We start from the raw sequence: 19176 nt of genomic DNA on the forward strand, positions 1-19176 counted from the left end.
AGTAAGAATTAACATTGTTGCTCATAAAACAAAACAAGTCTCTTTCATATTGGACAAAGTTTATGTTCACTGTCTCAAGATATTGTAAAATACTGCGTTTTAGAGGAAGATGGCTAAAGCATTAGTATTTTCTAGTATTTTTAACCAAGGAGATACAGAAGCTGTGGGGGGAAAAAAGGGTTCTGAAAAAAATAATACCGGTCAAAATCCCAAGACCAACCTCCACCCTGACTCTGTGTGGTTGTGCATCTAAATTTCAAACACGTACCCACACTGAAGAACTATTTTGAAGGTATGTGCATTAGCCGGACAGTGATAATATTCTGGACAGGCTGTAAGAACAGTCTGCAGAAATTCTGCACAACTTGATCATGGACCCAAACTAAACCCTCAGATCCAAACACCCTGACCAGAGCCCTGGGTCCAGCCCCTGCAGATGGGCCCTATTTTGAACAATGAGGGGAACCAAAGCCTCAGATGCCACCACCCCTGCACCTCACAGGCCTGAAACCTGGGGGTGGGTTTAGTGGGTTCAGGGGTCTATACTGAAGACCTACTGCAAGAAAAAAAATCAACAAACCATATTAAACTCCAGCTTCAAAACAATCGTGTCTTTCAGGAGAGGACAGTATGTGGGAAGTGAGGTTGTTTTGGCAAGTGACAGCCTGTGGCAAAGCCAAGGGTCTGTTACTTGTTCAACTGGTTTGGTGCTCGTGCTTTTTCCCTCTCCAGAAACACTCATTGCCAGCCACAAGAAGCTGTAAAATATATTTTATGCAATGCCGTTGTGTACATTTTAAATCTCACATTTGCTTTTGTACCTCACTCAAACACATCAGCATCTTAAGCTAAGAGCTGATATGGTATCTCTCCTGTTTTTACTTTATTACAGTCTTTTTTCTATTTTCAGGTTGTTTCTGGATGTTTGGCTATGAAATTCCCTCCCCTCAGTCTTCAAAATTCCTCCTGAAAAATACCTCTCTGTATCTGGTACCTAGTTACTGCAGTAATAGTCACCTTAGAAACATTATAAATACACAATTAAAGAGGATTCTGTTCCAAAGTCCATTAAGTCAGTAAAATTTTTTCCATTGACTTCAATGAGCTGTGGAATCAGGCCCTAAAATACTACAAATACATTTTTTCCATCTATAGACAGAACATATTTCATTTTTTACATTTCTCCCCTAACATCCCTGCCCTGAGAAACACTTTGTTGTGTTAAATTGTACTTTTCTTCCCAGGCCAGTCTCAGATTAAATCCCACCCCTACTGCCATTGGGTATAAGGCTTATTTATTCCCCATTTCCAAAGCTTTCATTAGAGGGATGTGCTGGCTTAGTTGTTTGGTAAAAGGTTTTTTAAACTCTTTATCTACTTTCTGTTACCTGTCTGCGCAGAGGGATTCGCTTTGTCAGCTTATGGACAGCGGGCTGGCTGCTGAAATCTGGCTTCTTGGTGGTGTTCTTCATGCGGCACAGGACGACCGTCAGCACCATGCAGGCGATTAAGAAGACCCCTATGCAGTAAATTACTATTTCCAGGTAGTCTGGAGATGTCGGATATTCTTTTTCTTTTTCAGGAGCTGGATTGGAAGTTTTGAGGAGGGAACAATCACACCATAGAGTTAGCACATGAGACAAGAAGAGCTCAGTACAGTGCGTGGAAAAACATGAAATGGTAAAATATCAGCAATTCTTGTAGTGACTGTGTGACGTACAGAATACTGTGAATGTTTAGGTCATCTTGCAATCTGAGAGTAATTCTTCTTTCTAGATCACTGCTTTGACTTTCTCAGTTTGCCACTGTGTGTGAGCTTGTGCATGTATTATACATATTTATATAGAGAGATATATACATGTGTCTGCCTAGATAGGTACATATAAATTGAAATATTGGATGATCAAGTATAATTTTAAGGGAAAAGAAAAAACTGAGGTGTTCAAACAAGGCTCAGGTTAATTTTGTTGCTCCAGCCAAACTTCAGAATTACTGTAAATTTTTTTAACCACACAAAGACACATCTAAAGAGAAAATATTGAATTAGCTAGCCTAAGAGAAGAGTGTTTGAATACGCAAATACACATTTGGGCTTGAGCCTGCATTGCCTGTTTGTCCAAAGTTTTCGCTGTGGCCTCAGAATACAGAGGGAATGCAGGATGAATCGGTTCTCATCAGGTTTCTAAATCCAGGTTTGGGGTTTAAAGAGTGTTCCAAGGACCCAGCAGCCCAGCTGCTTAACTCGCTGCCATTCCTGCTGGGTATTCGGATCCCGAGATTCTTCGAAGACCCCAGCATCAGGCTAAAAAGCATAACGCAAAAGCTAAACTGCCAGCAATACGTTAATGATTGTGTCCTCTTTCGTGAGGACTGCATGGTTCAAGTAACCTCACCAGTGGTTACTACTCTATGAGATTAGATTTTAGTGGCAGTGGTTCTACAGAGCAGTTACTCTGACCGAAACTGTTCTGAAATTATCTTCAAGACTGTTACATGTGCAAACATTGTCTCTGATCCCTCATCTGTGATGCATCCCCCGGATAAAGAGATTCCACAGCAATTCGTGGTCACTCCGCAAGCAATGCACGTTCAAGCTGAAATTTTCTTGCACTTCATTCTAAGCTTGCAAAAATATTTCATTCAAGAAAATCAGTTAAAAATGCTGTTCAAGCACTTGCAAACTGCAAACACTGCTAGCAGAAGCGAGCTCTATACAAGCACTGCTTTGCCTGCTTGGTGACAGACCACGCAGGCTCGGTGCTCAAATAACAGAGATGTAATAACGTTGCCTCGTTCAATATATTTTCAGAAATTATCTGCAGAAAGTGGGAACGTTTCACTCCCGTAATATGAACCTCAGCGATATGCACATGCAGGTTTTGTACCTTTTACTTCGGATTAACAATTAATAAATGGTAAGCACAAGATGACCCAGCAAACCTCAGGTGGTTCATGTTTTTTGCAAAGTAACTCCAACAGTTACAAATGAGAAAATTTGACTAGCGTCAAAACCAACTACAGTTTTTCTAACAGCTGATAACAATTTCCAGGCAATAAAGCACATTGATGTTTGTTTCTTTTAAGGACAGAAACACCATCAACCCCAGAACAGCAAGACATGCTTTGCAGTAAAAGCAAATGACTACTTGTTTTCTTAGAGCATGCAATGTTTAAAGATGCACGGAGCCAATTCCCAAGATATGGAAGGCACTGCTTCTGTACACGATCCATTGGCATCAAAATTGGAATTTCCATATGAGATTTGGATGACAGATTAGAGTGAATTTAAGCATACTAAATAGTACTTTAGTGAAACAGTGCATGATTGTGGCCAAATTAGTCTCAAAGCTTCATAACAAACTTCGAATTTCATTCTCTTGAAAAATTTTACAATGATTAATGTGCTGATTTTCAGTTATCTCACTGAAGTGCTAAGGAAACGCAGCTCCTTAGCATTTCTGATGAATGTTTAACAGATGTAAAAATATTTCCATTGAGTGCAATAGGCATTCCCCCCACACACCCTTTTTTTTAATTGTTATTGTTAGGTTTTTGGAGTTGCAAATACATGACAATTCATTGGCTTGAGATAACTATGTTTTTAAAAGAAGAAATCATTGTAAAAGTCCTTTTCTGAGACAGAAGCCGTGCTAATTCTGCAGCACCCAACAAGGGGAAAATAAAAAGAGGAAAAACCACAGAAAGAGAGCAGTGTATACCTGGCAGAACTGTCAACCATGCAGTGTGAAAGGATATCCCAATAGAATTACCCGCCAAGCATGTATACTCCCCAGCATCCTCAAAAGTTACATTCCGTATATAGAGAACCTCAATTTCTTTGTCCGTAGTGTTAACACCGGCAGCCTAAAAAAAAACAGAAGAGGGAAGCAAGAGAAAAAGCGAGACATTGAGAGAATTCTTGTGGATAGGGAGATGGAGCCACGGGGCTTTGCACTTTGTAAAGGCAGAGGTGTAGAGAGGCAAAGCTCCTTCCCCATCCACAATCCCTCGTCCAAAAGGCGTTTACCAACAGGTCCCAGCTCACCTCAGAAAGTAATCAACACCCTTCACCAGACCTCGACTCACCACCTAGACATGCATGCAATCAAACCACATGGAAAAATTCACCCACAGAGCTTTTGGTTTTGGTTTTTAATAAAAGGAAGTTGAAAGAAAAACGAAGAAAACAAAGTAGGACAGAACGCAGAATCCTTCACATGTAGTTACCTGTTTCAGAGGAAAGAATTTACTATAAAAATACACTCTGAAGGTAAATTCTGCTCCAATGGACATAACTTAACACCTGTTTTGAGCAGTGTATGGTCCTTGCATCATCTACTGCACTACTACTTAAATATTGTACAGTGTGCAGTGTCACCCAATCTCAGCTTAATTGGAAGCCTGGTAATATTTGGTGGCTTGATTAGAAGCACAGTGTAGGAAGGTAGCACAGGTCTTGTTCAAAAAAGACCAGTTGTGGCTCTCAGAAATGTGGAGAAAGACTGGGCCCCAAAGGGGCAAAAGCCACGTGCTGGAAATAAAATCTATTTTTCTAAATCTTAGAGATTTAAATAATAATAATCAGAAGGTTTCTTCTGGTCTCCTTCCAGACTTGTTAAATCTCTGGCTTGACAAGTCATTATGCACAAAAACAATCACTGTATCAGTGATAATCTAAACTCGTACAAATAGAGTAAATCTTAGACCTCGAACTTTCCAGCTGTCCCCAGATGAGCATAGCCCGGAATCAGCATCAAGGTCTCTGTGATGCAGATTTAAAGAAACGTTTGTTTGCCACTTTTTGTCTTTGTTCTGTTCAAAAATGCTACTTTGGAATACATGATGATGAGGGAATAAACACATTTTTACAAGACCACTTTAAAGTAAATTTACTTGTGAGTTGTAGTCGCGCTGTTGCCAGTCTTTATTGCTATTAATGGGCTATTACCCAGTTAATAACAGGTGAATAGCAACTGGAAAACCCTCCCACCCTGCACAGTCACAGGTGATGTGGGAAGTTATGAGTAAATTGACGTGACTTATACTTCAGTGGGTACATACATGAACATTTCATATAGATATACACGTATGTATATATATAAATATACACTAATTAGGTTGTAATTACGTTGTTCAATAAGTATCTTGTATGTGAATGGCAAAGTATGCATAATTAACTAACAACAAAACTGGACATAAACACACAGACACAAAGACACCAAACACAAGAGAGGACAAAGATCAGCTTCAGAAACCAGTGCTTATGGTGCACACAGAATATTGTGGGAATTTTTCCATGGCTGCTGGTGTAAGACCAGTTGCATCACCGAAGGAGGATTACACATAGACCACAAGGCCAAAGAGTTATCCTACAAGCTGCCTGCAGTCTCCCAAAGCACCATTTTTCTCCAGCTTCCACATCCAGCTTGCTTTAAAAAACAGTGTTACCTTGTATACTCGGCAGAACAGAGAGCCAGGCAGACTGGTTGGCCTCCCCTATATAATTGGAGACCTTACAAATATATTCTCCAGCGTCCGCCTCTGTCACATTGTACAGTGTCAGCACTTCAGCATTGGAACTATTTATCCCCGAATGCTAGAATAGACCAATAACACAGGAGAACAATGTCACTGCTGCCCAAAACGGACACCAATCTGTCTATGGTCCCACCACCAACACATCATAAGAATACGCCTTCCACTTCATACAGGTATCAGCATCAAAACATCGAGGGTTTGTTTGGTTTTTTTTTGTTGTCGTTTGCTTTTTTCTTAAATACAAAACACCACACAAGGAGTTAGAAAACAGCAAAGTGAGGGGGAGAAAGCACCTGAACTGGTGATTTCCACCAACTGCGTGGAACAAGATGGTATCGAGCTGGCTGTCCCGCCTGCCAGTGCAATAAGTTTTGCAAAGCCACCCAGTTTGGAAAACTCTGGAGTTTCCCTGGTGGGGTTTACTCAAAACGCCTGCGGCAGGAATGACGCCACCGATACGCTGGCAAAAAATGGGACATCTTGGCAGGCTCAGCATCCAGAAAACCCAACCCTGTCAACAAGCATTTGGCAGCAGGCATCACGTTACTTTGAAATAAAGAGGCTGAAAAAGTGTGAAAGAAATAGAGTAGATTGTCTTGGGTATGTTTTGGATGCATTCTACCCATACATAAATGTCAATGATGTTCTTTAAGAGGGTTTTCATTTTTTTCTGAGTAAGTCATGCCTGAAACATTTACAGATAAAGAACTCCATGGAAGTAAAAAAGAGTAAAACAGCATCTATAAGCTGCATAATTAGCATTCAGACAATCAAATATTTATCTAACTCATTATTTCATTTGTAACGCAAACACTTCCATTTTCAAAACAAGTTCAGATCTCCAAATCCTTGGATTTACACCAAATAAATTCAGCACTTTGAAGAAGTCGTCACCATCGCCGGCATCTGTAAAGCCTCACCTTTAAAACCTGAAGATAGGGCAGCCCATCTGGTCCGTATTTACTGCCATTCTTCTCTACGTGTTTTATCCATTGAATATGAGGTTGAGCATCACTGTAGACTTTGCAGACGAACTCGACGTCCCCTCCGACGACTGCAGAGGCATTTGCTGGGAGGCCAGCCTGGAGGATGGGTCTGTGTGGGGATCGCTCTGTTCGGGAGGGGGACAAGAAGGAGTGAGAGAGAGAGAAAGAGAGAGAGAAATAAAGATGCCTAAATAAGAAGAGCTGCCAAGAAAACTGTAAGTGAACTCGAGCCAAAAAGCCCTGTAAGCCTGTTGGCTGACTCCTCCGAAATCGCACTGCAGCCAAAACGTATAACAAAAACTACAGTTCAAAGGAGATGACTTGAGCACTACACTTGTAATATAAAGAATAGCTATTTGGGGGGAGGGGAGAAACCATGCTTAAAAACTTTAAGCATTTTTCATAGTTCAACTCAGCAAGAATTTAGTAAAATATCTTCCCCCCCCCCCCCTTTTTTTTTTTTGAGTCATTGTAGTAAGTATCTCTGAGTTTTAAAACATTCTAATTGGACTAAACCTCTACAAATTAAGAACATTATTGATTAATTTATAAAATTTATTGTTGTGTTAAAATAAACCAAAGGGAACTTCTCAAAACCAGCAGTAGAAGCCTCAGCACTGAAGCTCCTGGTGCAGGATGCCCATAGCAAACAGCTTGACTTCAAAACGCCCTGCCCAGTGCTCCCATGATAGCTGCTCTCTGCTTTACCCAGACACAGCAGCAGGAATAAAGTTCGTTTTTATTCTGAGCAACACCAGGAAATACAGGATTCCCTGGAAAACTGCAGTGTATTTAATCTGAGCCAATAGAGCTTTTAATCTATGGACTTGCTTAACCATTTATCAAATGTTTTTGCTCAAGCTCACATCACTTAATATACCAAGTGTACCCTGTATCTTATGGGTACCCAGAGAGTCACTGCAGCCAGAGTTCCCAGCCCAGTTTTGTGGATATGATATAGGCAGTACTTGGGCAAAGCATTGATGAGCCTCATTCTCAGCTATGACAGCAAGGCAGCTTTCCATCACCCTCACTAAGCCCAATTTAAAAGATACTAAAACCTCCTGGCCTCCAAGGCCACCAACAGCCTTTTTTGTTGAACAAGGCAAGTGGGTAAAGCATAAAAACTTTTCATTCAAACATCTCATAAGTGAAAGTCTTCTAACTGACAGCCTTAGTTACCGAATTTCTTTATTATTCAGTGAGCAGGACAGACACTGTCACCCGTCCCAGAAAACCTTCGAGGAGCTGCAGTTTCATCAGCCTCACTGGGAACTCACCGCCCTCCTCATGCAAACTTAACTCTGTTTCTTTCTCTAAGAAATCAAAGTTAATACTGACCTACATATATTCCATACTTTCAACCTATGAATTGGAACACCCATCGCCCAGCCCCCTCTCCCCTACTCCAGGAATTATTTCAAAGATAAGTAAAAAACAGTGGACCTAAATATTTATTTTTAGAGGCCATATAGTGTAAAAGCTTTGACATTACGAGCCAAATCAACTGAATTTCAAACCAAGCAGTCCTTCTTAAACATACTAGTTTCCAATAAACCGTTTCACAAGCAAACATTGCGAGTGTAATAGCAAATAATGATGCCCATGGAACAATGGGATCTTTTATACAGTCCAATATATTTGGCATGCGGCAAACATCTACTGGGAATTTATTCACTGAGGCTATGCTGGGAGCATACTACAAAGCAGCAGTCTTATTTTACTTGTAGCAAAAGTGCATTTGTGTTGCAGTTATTAAATTATTGCATCGCTATATCTGTCATTTTCAAAGATCTAGGAACAGTTTAGTATTTTTTAATTTGTAAATTACAGTAGAACATATAAATTACTATTTTACAGTTCTGGAGAGAACTTTTAGTTTCTCACCTTCTACTAAATAAGCTCTAATTCCATCTCCCTCACTCCTTCATTTGGGTACAAAAACGGCAAGCAAAAAATCTCTCTTTAATAGAAACCTTACACCATCTTCCAAAACTTATTACAGCTGCCTTCAGTATAAAATGAAACCTTAGAGAATGTTATTTAAAATGTTTTTTAGGAGTCAGCAGGCCTCATGTTTCATTTCTCCACATCAGGGTTTGATTTCCTTTGTGACCTTATACTCTGCCCTTAAACAAACCAGAGAACGAGGCCTGAAACATCTTGGAAAAGTTCCTACTATGCCAGCATCAACACACAAAACGTGTTTAGTTTATCCCAATAGCCATCAATGATTTAATCTTTTATTGATGACTGTCAAACGTTTCCTCTACTGAAAAAGAAGAGGCAAAGCAAAGGAGTAAAAGCAAAGATCTTACAGTCGTGGTCTCAAATTCCTTTTAAAAAATTAAATAAAGTGTGTGCGTATGTATAGGTAAGGCATTTGTGAGATTTCTTCTCTAAGGGTAAATGTGTTGAAAACAAACTTTAGTTGCCCTCCAACATATGGAGCAATGATTAGTGTTCGTCAGCTCCCCAGCTTCAACAGAAGGGAGTATTCCTGTGCCCACACACGCAAACAGCACAGAAAAACACAACCATCACGATGCACATTCAGCAGAATTTCATCACAATCCTGGAATCCAATACCACAACACATATACTCTGTATTGGGGAAAAAAATAAACCTGGAGAAACTTCCACTAACTACAAATGACCAGCTATAATTCTGCATAGTATTGGTAATAATAATTTCAGGATGTCACCCTGTCTTTGATATTTCTCTGTAAATCCAACACATCTAAGGACTCTACTTAAGCATTCGTACTGTTAGAACCACATTCATAAATCTTACATCACTATTTAGCCTTTAAAACACCAGCCTTACATTTGTACACCGATATCATCACTCAAACAACTGGCTACAGTAATATTAGATGGAAATGGTTTGTTTTGGTTTGGTTTTTTTACTGAAAACTAGCAAAAGAGTCAAAGTTGCCTCCAAAAAAATTCTTAAAGGCTGGTGAAACTAATTTTATCATTCGCATTTCATAACCCAATAATTATAATCAGGATCGTTGTGAAACTATAGTGATCATGTGTTAACTCAGACAAACAATATTTTCATACAAAACAAGTTGGCAACCAAGCATTAAGCTCGGTAGCGCTGCTGATTTCAACATTTCCCTCATTCATTAATACTAAATTAAATCAGAACCTCAAGAAATAATTCTTTACTATTTGACTACTCAAATTTTAGTGTTTTACTGCTAACACAACTTTTTAAAAAAAAAGTTCAACAGCCCAAGCTATAATACAGAAAATCACCCCGTTGATTAGCTGTCTTCAACCATACTAAATACTACATCATAAAGACCATAAATAGTAGATACTAATATTATTACCATAAATGCTAGTTACTTAGTGAACTAGATACAGATCTACAGGGGTTTCACAGATATGCCCTACTTTCTTAAAAAGACTTCCGTGGTTCAACTGAAATGTAATGGATGCTTAAGACTGAATGTAATGGATGTTCAAAAATGTTTAAAATTAAAAAAAGTATATTGATCTGAAGTTATTGAGCCAAACAGACACCAGCTTGGTTTCTCCAGTTTGCAGCTTAGATACAAAAAGAAGAACATCCCTATTTGAGGAGTCAATTATCTACAAAAGGCAGAGCAAGAATGATGGCTCACTTGAGGAATATCACATTCAAGGCTACAAGCATCTAAATTTTACACATAAAAGTGCCCAGGACTTGAGCATTTCTGCTCAGAGATCTGCTTATCTATAGACAAACAGACTCACTATCTGAAAAGACAACTGACAATTAGATCTGCCCAATGGTTTAGAACAAACTGTCATTTATCCTGTTAATGTTAAAACTTCAGAAAACTGCAAAGAATCCAGGAAAGCTGGAAAATCCCAAATTTCCTAAAAACTGGCACAGTGGAGGATGCTGCCCAGGAAGTTCCCAGCCCTGCAGGATGCCTGGAGACAGGTGGGAGTCTATCCTGCCACAGATGATGGAGAAATGACTGTCAGGACTATCCTGGAAATGACTACTGGAGCCCACACACCATACCAGGAGGTCCTGAGAATTAGCTGGTTTAGAAGGTTCTGTCTCTGGGCAGATGGTTCCTACAGAAGGGCCTCATCTCTCTCCCATCCTCAGCTTTACTCCTCCAATTTTCTTTGCTGAGCAGCTGAAGCCAATACAGAGGGAAATCAGAGAGCAGAGAGACAAGAAAGTCATGAAGCAGACACATGAGACAAAGATGCTGGAGTATGGATGAGGGTGATGGGGCCAAAATCCAAGTTTCAGAGCCAACAGAGACCAGAAGATCCAATCCCACCACTCTGGTCCTAATGCAGGGGGTGTCAGGATACAAAAACTGCAGGAAGAGAGGCCACTCGCTGAGCACACTGGTGGATGGAAGATGTAGGACAGGATTTGCTGTTGCCAGAGGCCAAAGTAAAGCACATTGTGACTGAAAGAGTGGTTCTGCCACTACTGGGGTGCCTTGGCAGGGAGAGGAGACAATAACCCCGGAAGGGTTGAGCTCCAGGACCCATCCTGAGGCCAAGTCTCCTTAGCAACCTGGCTGTGCCAGGGGCTGAGAAGAGCTCCAGTAATTGTCTATCCAAGCCTCCTTGTCACCCTAGCACAGACAGTTCAAGACCTTTCATGGGAGCTAAAAGCCAGAACCAAAGCCCATTCAAGTCAGAGTTAAAACTCACATGGAATTCAATGGGCTTTGGATAAGGCATTTGATTCATTACAAAAAAAAAAAAAAATGAAAACTACTCTTATTTTCTCCTTTGAATGTGCTTGTTTCCTCTCCTTGCAAATGTGTGATTCAAGTGCAGGCTAGGAAAATAAAAGCTGAATAGCAATTCCAAGACCAAACATGAGTTCTGGAGACAATGGAGAGATCCTCAATTAACAGGGGGAGGGGAGAGGGAGAAAAAAATATATTTAATTATTTTCCACAGTTTTTAATTAGATACATTTATCAGAGTCTTCAATACTAGTTTTGAAATGTTACTGACTCCTAAGGAGTCACCTTGACAGCTGCCACTGTGAAGTTACAGAGGGTTCCCTCAAATGATGCCTCTCAGTGAATCAGTAGCTTTCCTGGATTGATAGCCCCAGTAGAGATTTGATGTATTCAGTCCTCACTGAATAAAAAATGAAGCAGTTCCAGCTGTCTCTCTGCTTAACTGAAAACACAGACCTGCCATGCCCTTCTCTACCTGCCCTGGTCAGCACAGCATGTTCAGTATTTTGCCTGAGCTCGAGAAGCCTTCAGCAGCAGTCTGGACTGTTCGGTGAAAACACTCTGCATTCCCAACCACCTTCCTTCCAATTGCACAACATATGTTGCTTTGGAAGATGCTAATTATCCTGTAAATTATGGGCCTCAAAAGCACCCTACAAAGTTTTAGGCTAGACTGTAATCACAGCCTCTTGTTCAGCTTTGGCTTAGCATCCCAAACTTGCTAGACTAACTCTTCAGCCTTAAAAAAAAAAATATCACAGACTTTTCATCATATACTTGTACTGAAATATTTCTCCCCTGTGTTTCTTCTTCACTCAGTATGCAGCATTCTTCCACCATTTCCACCAAGCCATATCAATAACACAGGAGGTCCCTGAAGGCCACCAATCTTAGGTAGAAGCACTGCTGATGGAGGAATATGTTGCTACATGGATGGCTTTGCCCCCAAATTAACTGCAGATGTCTTCTTCTATCCAACAATGCATCACATCTGGGTATTTCCTTGGCAGTTACTTTACAGACAGATGCACATCTGCCTAACAAATCCCTCATGCCACTGACTGAACCAAGGACAAGTCTCACAGAGTGGGAAGCCAATGGCATCACCCATCTCTGGGACATCCAGAACCCCATCCTCATGTCCTCCTCCAAACTGTACCCATGAGATGACCCAAACTGCTCCAACAGAAAGTGGAGCTATATGCTAACTTCTCAGGTGACTTAACTGCTGCCTGGACTTGACAGGGGGGTGAAACCTGTCAGGTATAGCTCCAGCTTCCTAAAAGGCCAGTGTACCATGAACCATCTCAAGTCTGAAATATCTTCTTCTCAGAAGTGGCAATAATGACCATTTCAGTCACAGTCTGAGAGAACAACTCTCTCCACCTGTGCAAGCCACTGTCTCTCTGCTCAACTTTTGGCATCTTTATTGAGACTGTACACATCCATACTATTATTGCTGGCTCTGATGTTTTTTTGGTGGTTTGGATAGCTACCACTGGGTGAGAGCATTTGCTAAAGCCACTGGGCCAGCAAAAGGATCGCTACCTGTTCGGGCTAAATATCAACCATTAAAAGAAAGATTAAATGTTTATCAATCTTTCACCATTCATTGAGTGAAAACCTTTCAAATTTCTGTCCTGCCCTAGCTGATAGCAAAGGAACCAGTTTGCAAGGAGAGACACAAGGATCATTGTCCTTCATGAAAGATCCCACCTACATGAGCTGTGAATCTGGCCTTGATTCACAAGCACTCAGAGGCTGGTTTAATTATTGCTCTCTGAATTAAGAGAGCTCTTTTGAGGAGAATTCCAGGAATAGCCAAGGCATGAGGAATTGCAACTCAGATTTCTCTATAAATCCAGCGTTATCCAAGTTCATACAAAGGACCTGATGTGAAACTACACTTGCAATCCGCACCCCTTGGTGGAGTAGCGTAGGAGGGGTCTAACCAAACAGATGTTTGAGTCCCCACAGGAATTTCCTCCTTCAAGGTAGCTTTCCACACATGGGCCAAGCCAAACCTTTGCTTCCTTTCTCCAGCAATAAGCAATTGCTTCTGGAGGCCTGTGCTCTACGAAATGCTGGAAGGAAAACACTGCTAACTCCACTGTTTGCTCCATGGCGTGGAGGAGTAACATTGAGCACTGGCTGTTCTTCCAAAAGATGAGCAGGTGTGGGCAAAATGCCTCTAGTAATTAACGTCATACACTATATATACGTGAGCCAGGAGTCGAGCAGCTTCTACCAGCTGCACGTCAGTTTGGTTTCCTTTCTGCATAATATGAAGCACTGCATGTTGTTTATGGCCAATTCAGAAGCACTGCTGAACTGTCATGTTCCATTTATATGTACATACATACACACTCCTCAAATCATCACTTCCTAGGTAATTTATACACGCCAAGGTAGCATCCACAGCAAGTTATGGACAATGCTCTCTTCTCAAGTTCTGCAAAATCAAAAGATGGTTTAAGGCTACAATGAATAACAGATCACTGTCATTAAACACTAAGAGATAAAGACCATCCCTGGCAAGAACGCTTGATAGAGAACAGGAGTCCTTAAGGCAGTCTAGCAGAGCAGCTTATGGATCAGACCAGCATTACCAGTGCTGATGAAATCATGCCTTACAACTTTTGGCATCTTTTATCAGCAAGCATTAGCAAATAAACGTTCACACTACTCAAAGTGCCTGTGCACCAGGAGTCTCAATGTATAGCATTTCCTACTGGCCAAAAGCTACTTGAACAAGTCACCTCAGTGGCCAAGAGCTCAAAGGGCTATTGCTGCAGCTGGAGCTCCTGGCCCTCAGAAGGGAACCTGGTGAGCCCCGGAGCAGGACAGGGGTCTGGCCATGCAGATGGGAGTGAGGAGATAACCTCCATAACCACCTTCTAACCCCCTTTGTCCTCATATATAGAAGTCTTTCATGCAAACTCGAGGCATTTCTTTCTGCTGCTGTATCACACACTTCATCATTACTGACTACTGGTCCCAAACCTCCATCTCTGCTTTGGTTTGTGGACCAGTATCAGCACTCAGAACAAAGTGTGACAGCAGGGAACCAGACTCCATATATCCCCTGCTGTGACCGAATACTTCCTCAAAAAATTAAACATTTGAACACTGACTATTAAAGAATTTTCTTTCTAAAGACTAAAATCTCGTAACAGACACCAGAAACAGACTCAGTTACTATATACAGAAAATACTTTGCCACCCCATCCAACTTGTTGTGCCACCCAAGCCCTCCTACTTACTGAGGCCAGTCAAATAAAAGGCAGTGCCTATTTAAAATCTTTATACAGAAACTAATCAGGTGTATGCAAACTCTTTGTCCTTGGCTTCACCACCTTCAACTCTGATTTAAAGTAATGGCACTTTTTTTTGTTCAGCAGGCAAAGCTCCCACTGATGTTATCCCATCTGTCTCTTTGGACAGTTCTACAGCACAGCTTCAGTTTGCTGTCCTGCGTGCATTTTAGCTAAAATCCATCTTTGCATAACACATTTACAGCATAAGTTCATCTGCATACCTCCTTCTCATATGGCAGTAAGCCAGGGAAAATAAAGCAAGCAAGACTCATGTATTTGGCTTGATACAAAGCCTGTTGATGTCAGTGAAAACAGTAGGGAAAAAAAATCACAATCAGAACTAGTTAAAAGCTATCCTTCCAAATCACTCGTGTATTGGAGGGTTAAAAGAGACACAAACATCTAGCAAGTGCAGGGCTATGGCAGGCAGTGTGAACGTTCTTGTTTTAAAACATGAAATTATCAACAGGGTTTTAAGACCAGATTGCCCTTAAAGCAAAGCCCTATTGTCAAGCTGACATAGTGTGGGTTTCATCAGTCCCCTGGAGCAGAAAAAAGTCATAGCAACAAGAGTTGTACAGCACTAATATCAGAGCTCACTTTCAGTATTCCTCACACAGGGCACGCGTAAGCAAAAGCTTCACACATGTCTGAGCAAAGTGCAGAGGGGCCTTATTTTAGTGTGAAAAAAACACGGGAAACAGAACAATGAGGAGCTAAAATTTTCATTGAAATTCTTTTCGGTGTACCCTAAAAGAAAAAGGCTACAGGAGAACATGAAGAACAACTTGTGACTTCTCACAGACAAGTAGTAAAATTTTATTGTTCTGGCCGTTTCCAGAGACTGCGTTAATTTTTACACACAGGGATATCATCCTTTGTACTGTGCACAGCTCCCAGCTCAGCTGCTTTATAATAACCAGAGACAATGCTGGGGTCCAGCATCATTGGACTGGCCTCTCCAGTAGGCTCTGCCAAAAGTTTACCGTATGCCTGGCAAAGAGCATCTCTCCCACTGGGATGATGTCCTCTCCTAGCTGCAGAGGGTTTAACTCACCAGTGCACCCACTGATGCCATAAAGCACACTGTGGGACTTATTATTGCTGTTGTCATTGTGACCTGACTGCATATTTTTCATCCTCCAGATTTCCTCTCCTGAAAACAGCTCTGCCTTTCAAGCAAAATGGAAAAGAGTATATAAACCTTTGAAAGCCCTCGTACATTTCTACACTTCTTCCCCTTTTCTTAGACAACACTCTTGCTCTATTGAGCAAGGCAGGTGTGAAATTATCAGAAGGACTGCGATATTCTCCTGCCTGCCCTGACCAACTACACCTGTAGCTCCCAGGGCAGGACAGAAGCTGCAGGTCCCAGAGTTTCAATGCTCTGTGCCGGACCACCCTGGACGAGCCTCAAGACACATCTAAGTTGGACCTCACTCAGTTTTTGGGCTTCCCTGCCCCGGTCATGAAGTCTGTTGTCACATATGGCCATGTTAGGAGGGGAGATGTCCCTCCATCAGGATCACAATCACTTCTGCAACACAGAATCCATAACCTGTTCTAAATGATGGACCAGATGCTGAAGACGACTGCTCTTGAAATGACCCCGATGATACACATTTTGCATTATATTTCAAGTAATTCAGGCAAATCCAGGTAAAGTTTGCAAGATGCAACAGTGTTCAGAGGAAGCGCTTAGGCTGGCCATACTTGGACACACACTTTTTGCTCCAAAACAATAATTCTTTTCTCTGTTACTTTCTACATTTCTTGACCCCTCTTCTGTACCCAGATTTTCCTGCCTTTCAGCGTACATTCCCAACAACCAGCTTCCTATAAAGCCAAGAGCTGGGAACACCATGACTAGCAGCAGGTGCCAGAACTGCTTTCTGAGAAAATTTTGCTGAAGAATAGTGAGGAAAAAAGCCATTTGTTGGAATATTCATTCATAGGTAGCTTTCACAAACACCCTAGATAGTGCATTGTTACAGATATTAAAGGAAACGTACATTTGAAACCAACTGCTGAAATGAAATTATGTTGCTCAGTAATACACATAATCCAATCTAACAACAGAAACAATGCTGCAGATACAAACACTAACCAGTGCACGTCTATTCACTTGTAAATGCAGAATACATGAATTTAAGAGCAACTGTTTTGATAATCTGATTTGTGACAGTGATTAACAATCCCTAAAAGTATATATAATTTCAGACTTTCATAAGCATCTCATAAAAATGGTAAAGACTAACTTTATTCTAACTAATACACTGTCACATTGAGTTCTTGACTCAGCTCAAATTCTGACACTATCAGTGTTTTTCTTTCATGAACAGACAAAATTTCAACATATTCATGCAACATTTAAAGAGCAACCTGAAAAAAATAATATCTTATATTTACAGAGCAGTTCAATATCCAAAGTGCTTAACAAACCAGGATTTTTAGCATGTCCTTTTATGTTTCAATGAAATAATTGCTGTTGAACCTGTACCACGAGAATGGTAGTAATCCAAAGATGACCTAATGATTTGAAATCCTGAAAACCTGCAAAACACAGTCACCCCTGAATTTCAAGTCACACAGTGATTTGTAGAGCAATGAGAGAAGAGAAAACCAACACAAAGTACAATCTTTTATTTTCTTAATAGCCATAGAATTACAAGTTTTTTTGATTTGTCCCCACTTAGGTACTGTCAGATCTCTCACTCCCTTATGTATCTCACCTCTGCTACATCTCTTTTAATCCTGGTTTAATCCCCAAAACCACCAGTGTGGTGGTCTCAGGATTCATCTCGCCCACCATGGGCAGTTATCCCACTGAAGCCATGGGACCGTCCCACATGCAGAAATGCAGGTGCAAACTCCTCATTAACGAGGCAGACATGATTAATAACCTTGTGTTTGCCTTTAATATGGCTCATTCATCCAGTCTGTATCATAGTTCATTTACAACTTTTTCTGTATTTGTGGTAACAAATATTTTTTTTAATTCAAGATATAACTTTGCCAATTTACTGCCAATTACACTGCCATTTATTAGTAACAAAATTGTTAGAAAAGACCAGATGAGGTCAAACAGCACCTCTTATAGGCACAGAAATGGCTTCTGACACGTGCTGATCGCACATTTAACAAGGTAACAGTCTTGTTAGCATCTTCAGACAACTCCTGCAAATTTCTACTTGCATTTCCATGAGCAGGATACTGCACAAATTAGAAGGCATGATTAAAAATGATAATGACAGGGCTGAAACAATATCCTGCTCATCATTCATCAAAAGAAAGAGAAATACCTGCCTTGGGGCTGTAATAAGACAGAAAGTGGGACAGGAGGACCAGTCCTCCCCCAGCAGACTCTGCAGGAAACATTCCAAACATGACAAATTCACTGTTCGCCCAGCAGATGAAGTAATGACACTAGTATTTGTCCATAAAATGTAATTTAGCCAGACTACTCCAATGAAATCAGAAGCTTTAACGCTATAAAACTAGGGGGTTGGAATATTTTTACCTTATTAAGAAAGTGGAGGAAAAAAAAAAAACCACCATAAGTTTTCATTTTTGCGTAGCTGAACCATCACACCATGGTCTTTGTTTTCAGGAGTGAACCCCCACAGCCTCCAGCTCTAAACATTTTGTGTAATTTCTTCTCAGCTGCACACACCTTGCCAAAAGCCAAGCGCCAGGTGTAAAGTCCACGCTCAGGCTTATCAGTACACTAAATAACATCTTCTTCCCTCTTGGCCTCACCAAATACCTGAGGGCGAGCATCAGCACGGATTCCTTCACGCTTCCAGCTCCTGTCTCATCATGTCTTGTGCCGCAAGCTCTGGGTTGAGGACGTCAAGCCAAAGCTTGTCCGTGTAAAAACCCAGTCAACAAGCACATCTGCCAGCCGTGCAAGTTTAGGCTTGGTTTAATACCTACACTTAACTCCTGCCAGACATTAGTGATACAACGTCCACGGGATGTATTTAGGTGCTGTCATAGTTCCCTTTCTGTCTGTAACGTGAATCCTAAAAATAATTCTTTTGAAATCAAGGAACGTACCATAGTTAAGTCAAACTAATTCTGAGCTTTATTTTGACAAAACAAGCCTTGGCAAAAAGAAAACAACAGTGCGTATGTTTTTATGAATTTGGGAATGATAAAATGGAAAAATGTCTTTAAAAGAAATATGTGTCTGTGCCATGTTCGCAGCCAGAGATTCAGAGAGCACATGAAATCCAAAAATAAAACTGAATAGAAACAAGAGCAAAGCTATTTCTTCTGCCTAAACTAAAGGAAATATAAACAGTGAAGCACCAATGGCAAAAAGATGATTATCATGCTGTAACAAGCAAGAGTAAAATTCATACCAAAGCTTTCTAAAACCTCCAAGAGCTCAGGGGGGAAAAAAAAAGTGGTTTTCTGCATATCCATCAATAAAACCACTCATACATGAGATTTCTGGGGCAGAAGCCTTAAGATGAGAGTCATTTAAAATGGCTCCTGGATGAGAAGTTATTCTCACACTGTTTTCATACGAAAATACACATTACTGTTAAGGAACAACTGTGTGGTTCTCTGACACCTCTGGAGTTCACTCCTCAGTAACAAGAG

The 19176-nt window shown here is 40.8% G+C and overlaps 1 protein-coding gene across 6 annotated transcripts in view; it reads right to left on the reverse strand.

Annotated features, from left to right (window-relative positions):
- FGFR2 (fibroblast growth factor receptor 2) overlaps nucleotides 1-19176 on the reverse strand; it is a gene marked incomplete at its 5' end in the record, with an annotated part of 79628 nt that overhangs the window by 24430 nt on the left and 36022 nt on the right. For 3 of the 6 annotated variants that reach the window (XM_080347888.1, XM_080347892.1, XM_080347890.1), the window contains 3 exons: nucleotides 1389-1585; nucleotides 3720-3864; nucleotides 6459-6649. In XM_080347888.1, the coding sequence (XP_080204014.1) occupies nucleotides 1389-1585; nucleotides 3720-3864; nucleotides 6459-6649 (533 nt within the window). Of the gene's footprint in view, nucleotides 1-1388; nucleotides 1586-3719; nucleotides 3865-5448; nucleotides 5597-6458; nucleotides 6650-19176 lie in introns of all 6 variants that reach the window. The other 3 variants (XM_080347889.1, XM_080347891.1, XM_080347893.1) reach the window with 3 other exon arrangements.

This window comes from Nesoenas mayeri (assembly GCF_963082525.1).
Source record: "Nesoenas mayeri genome assembly, chromosome: 7".
Lineage (NCBI taxonomy): Eukaryota > Metazoa > Chordata > Aves > Columbiformes > Columbidae > Nesoenas > Nesoenas mayeri.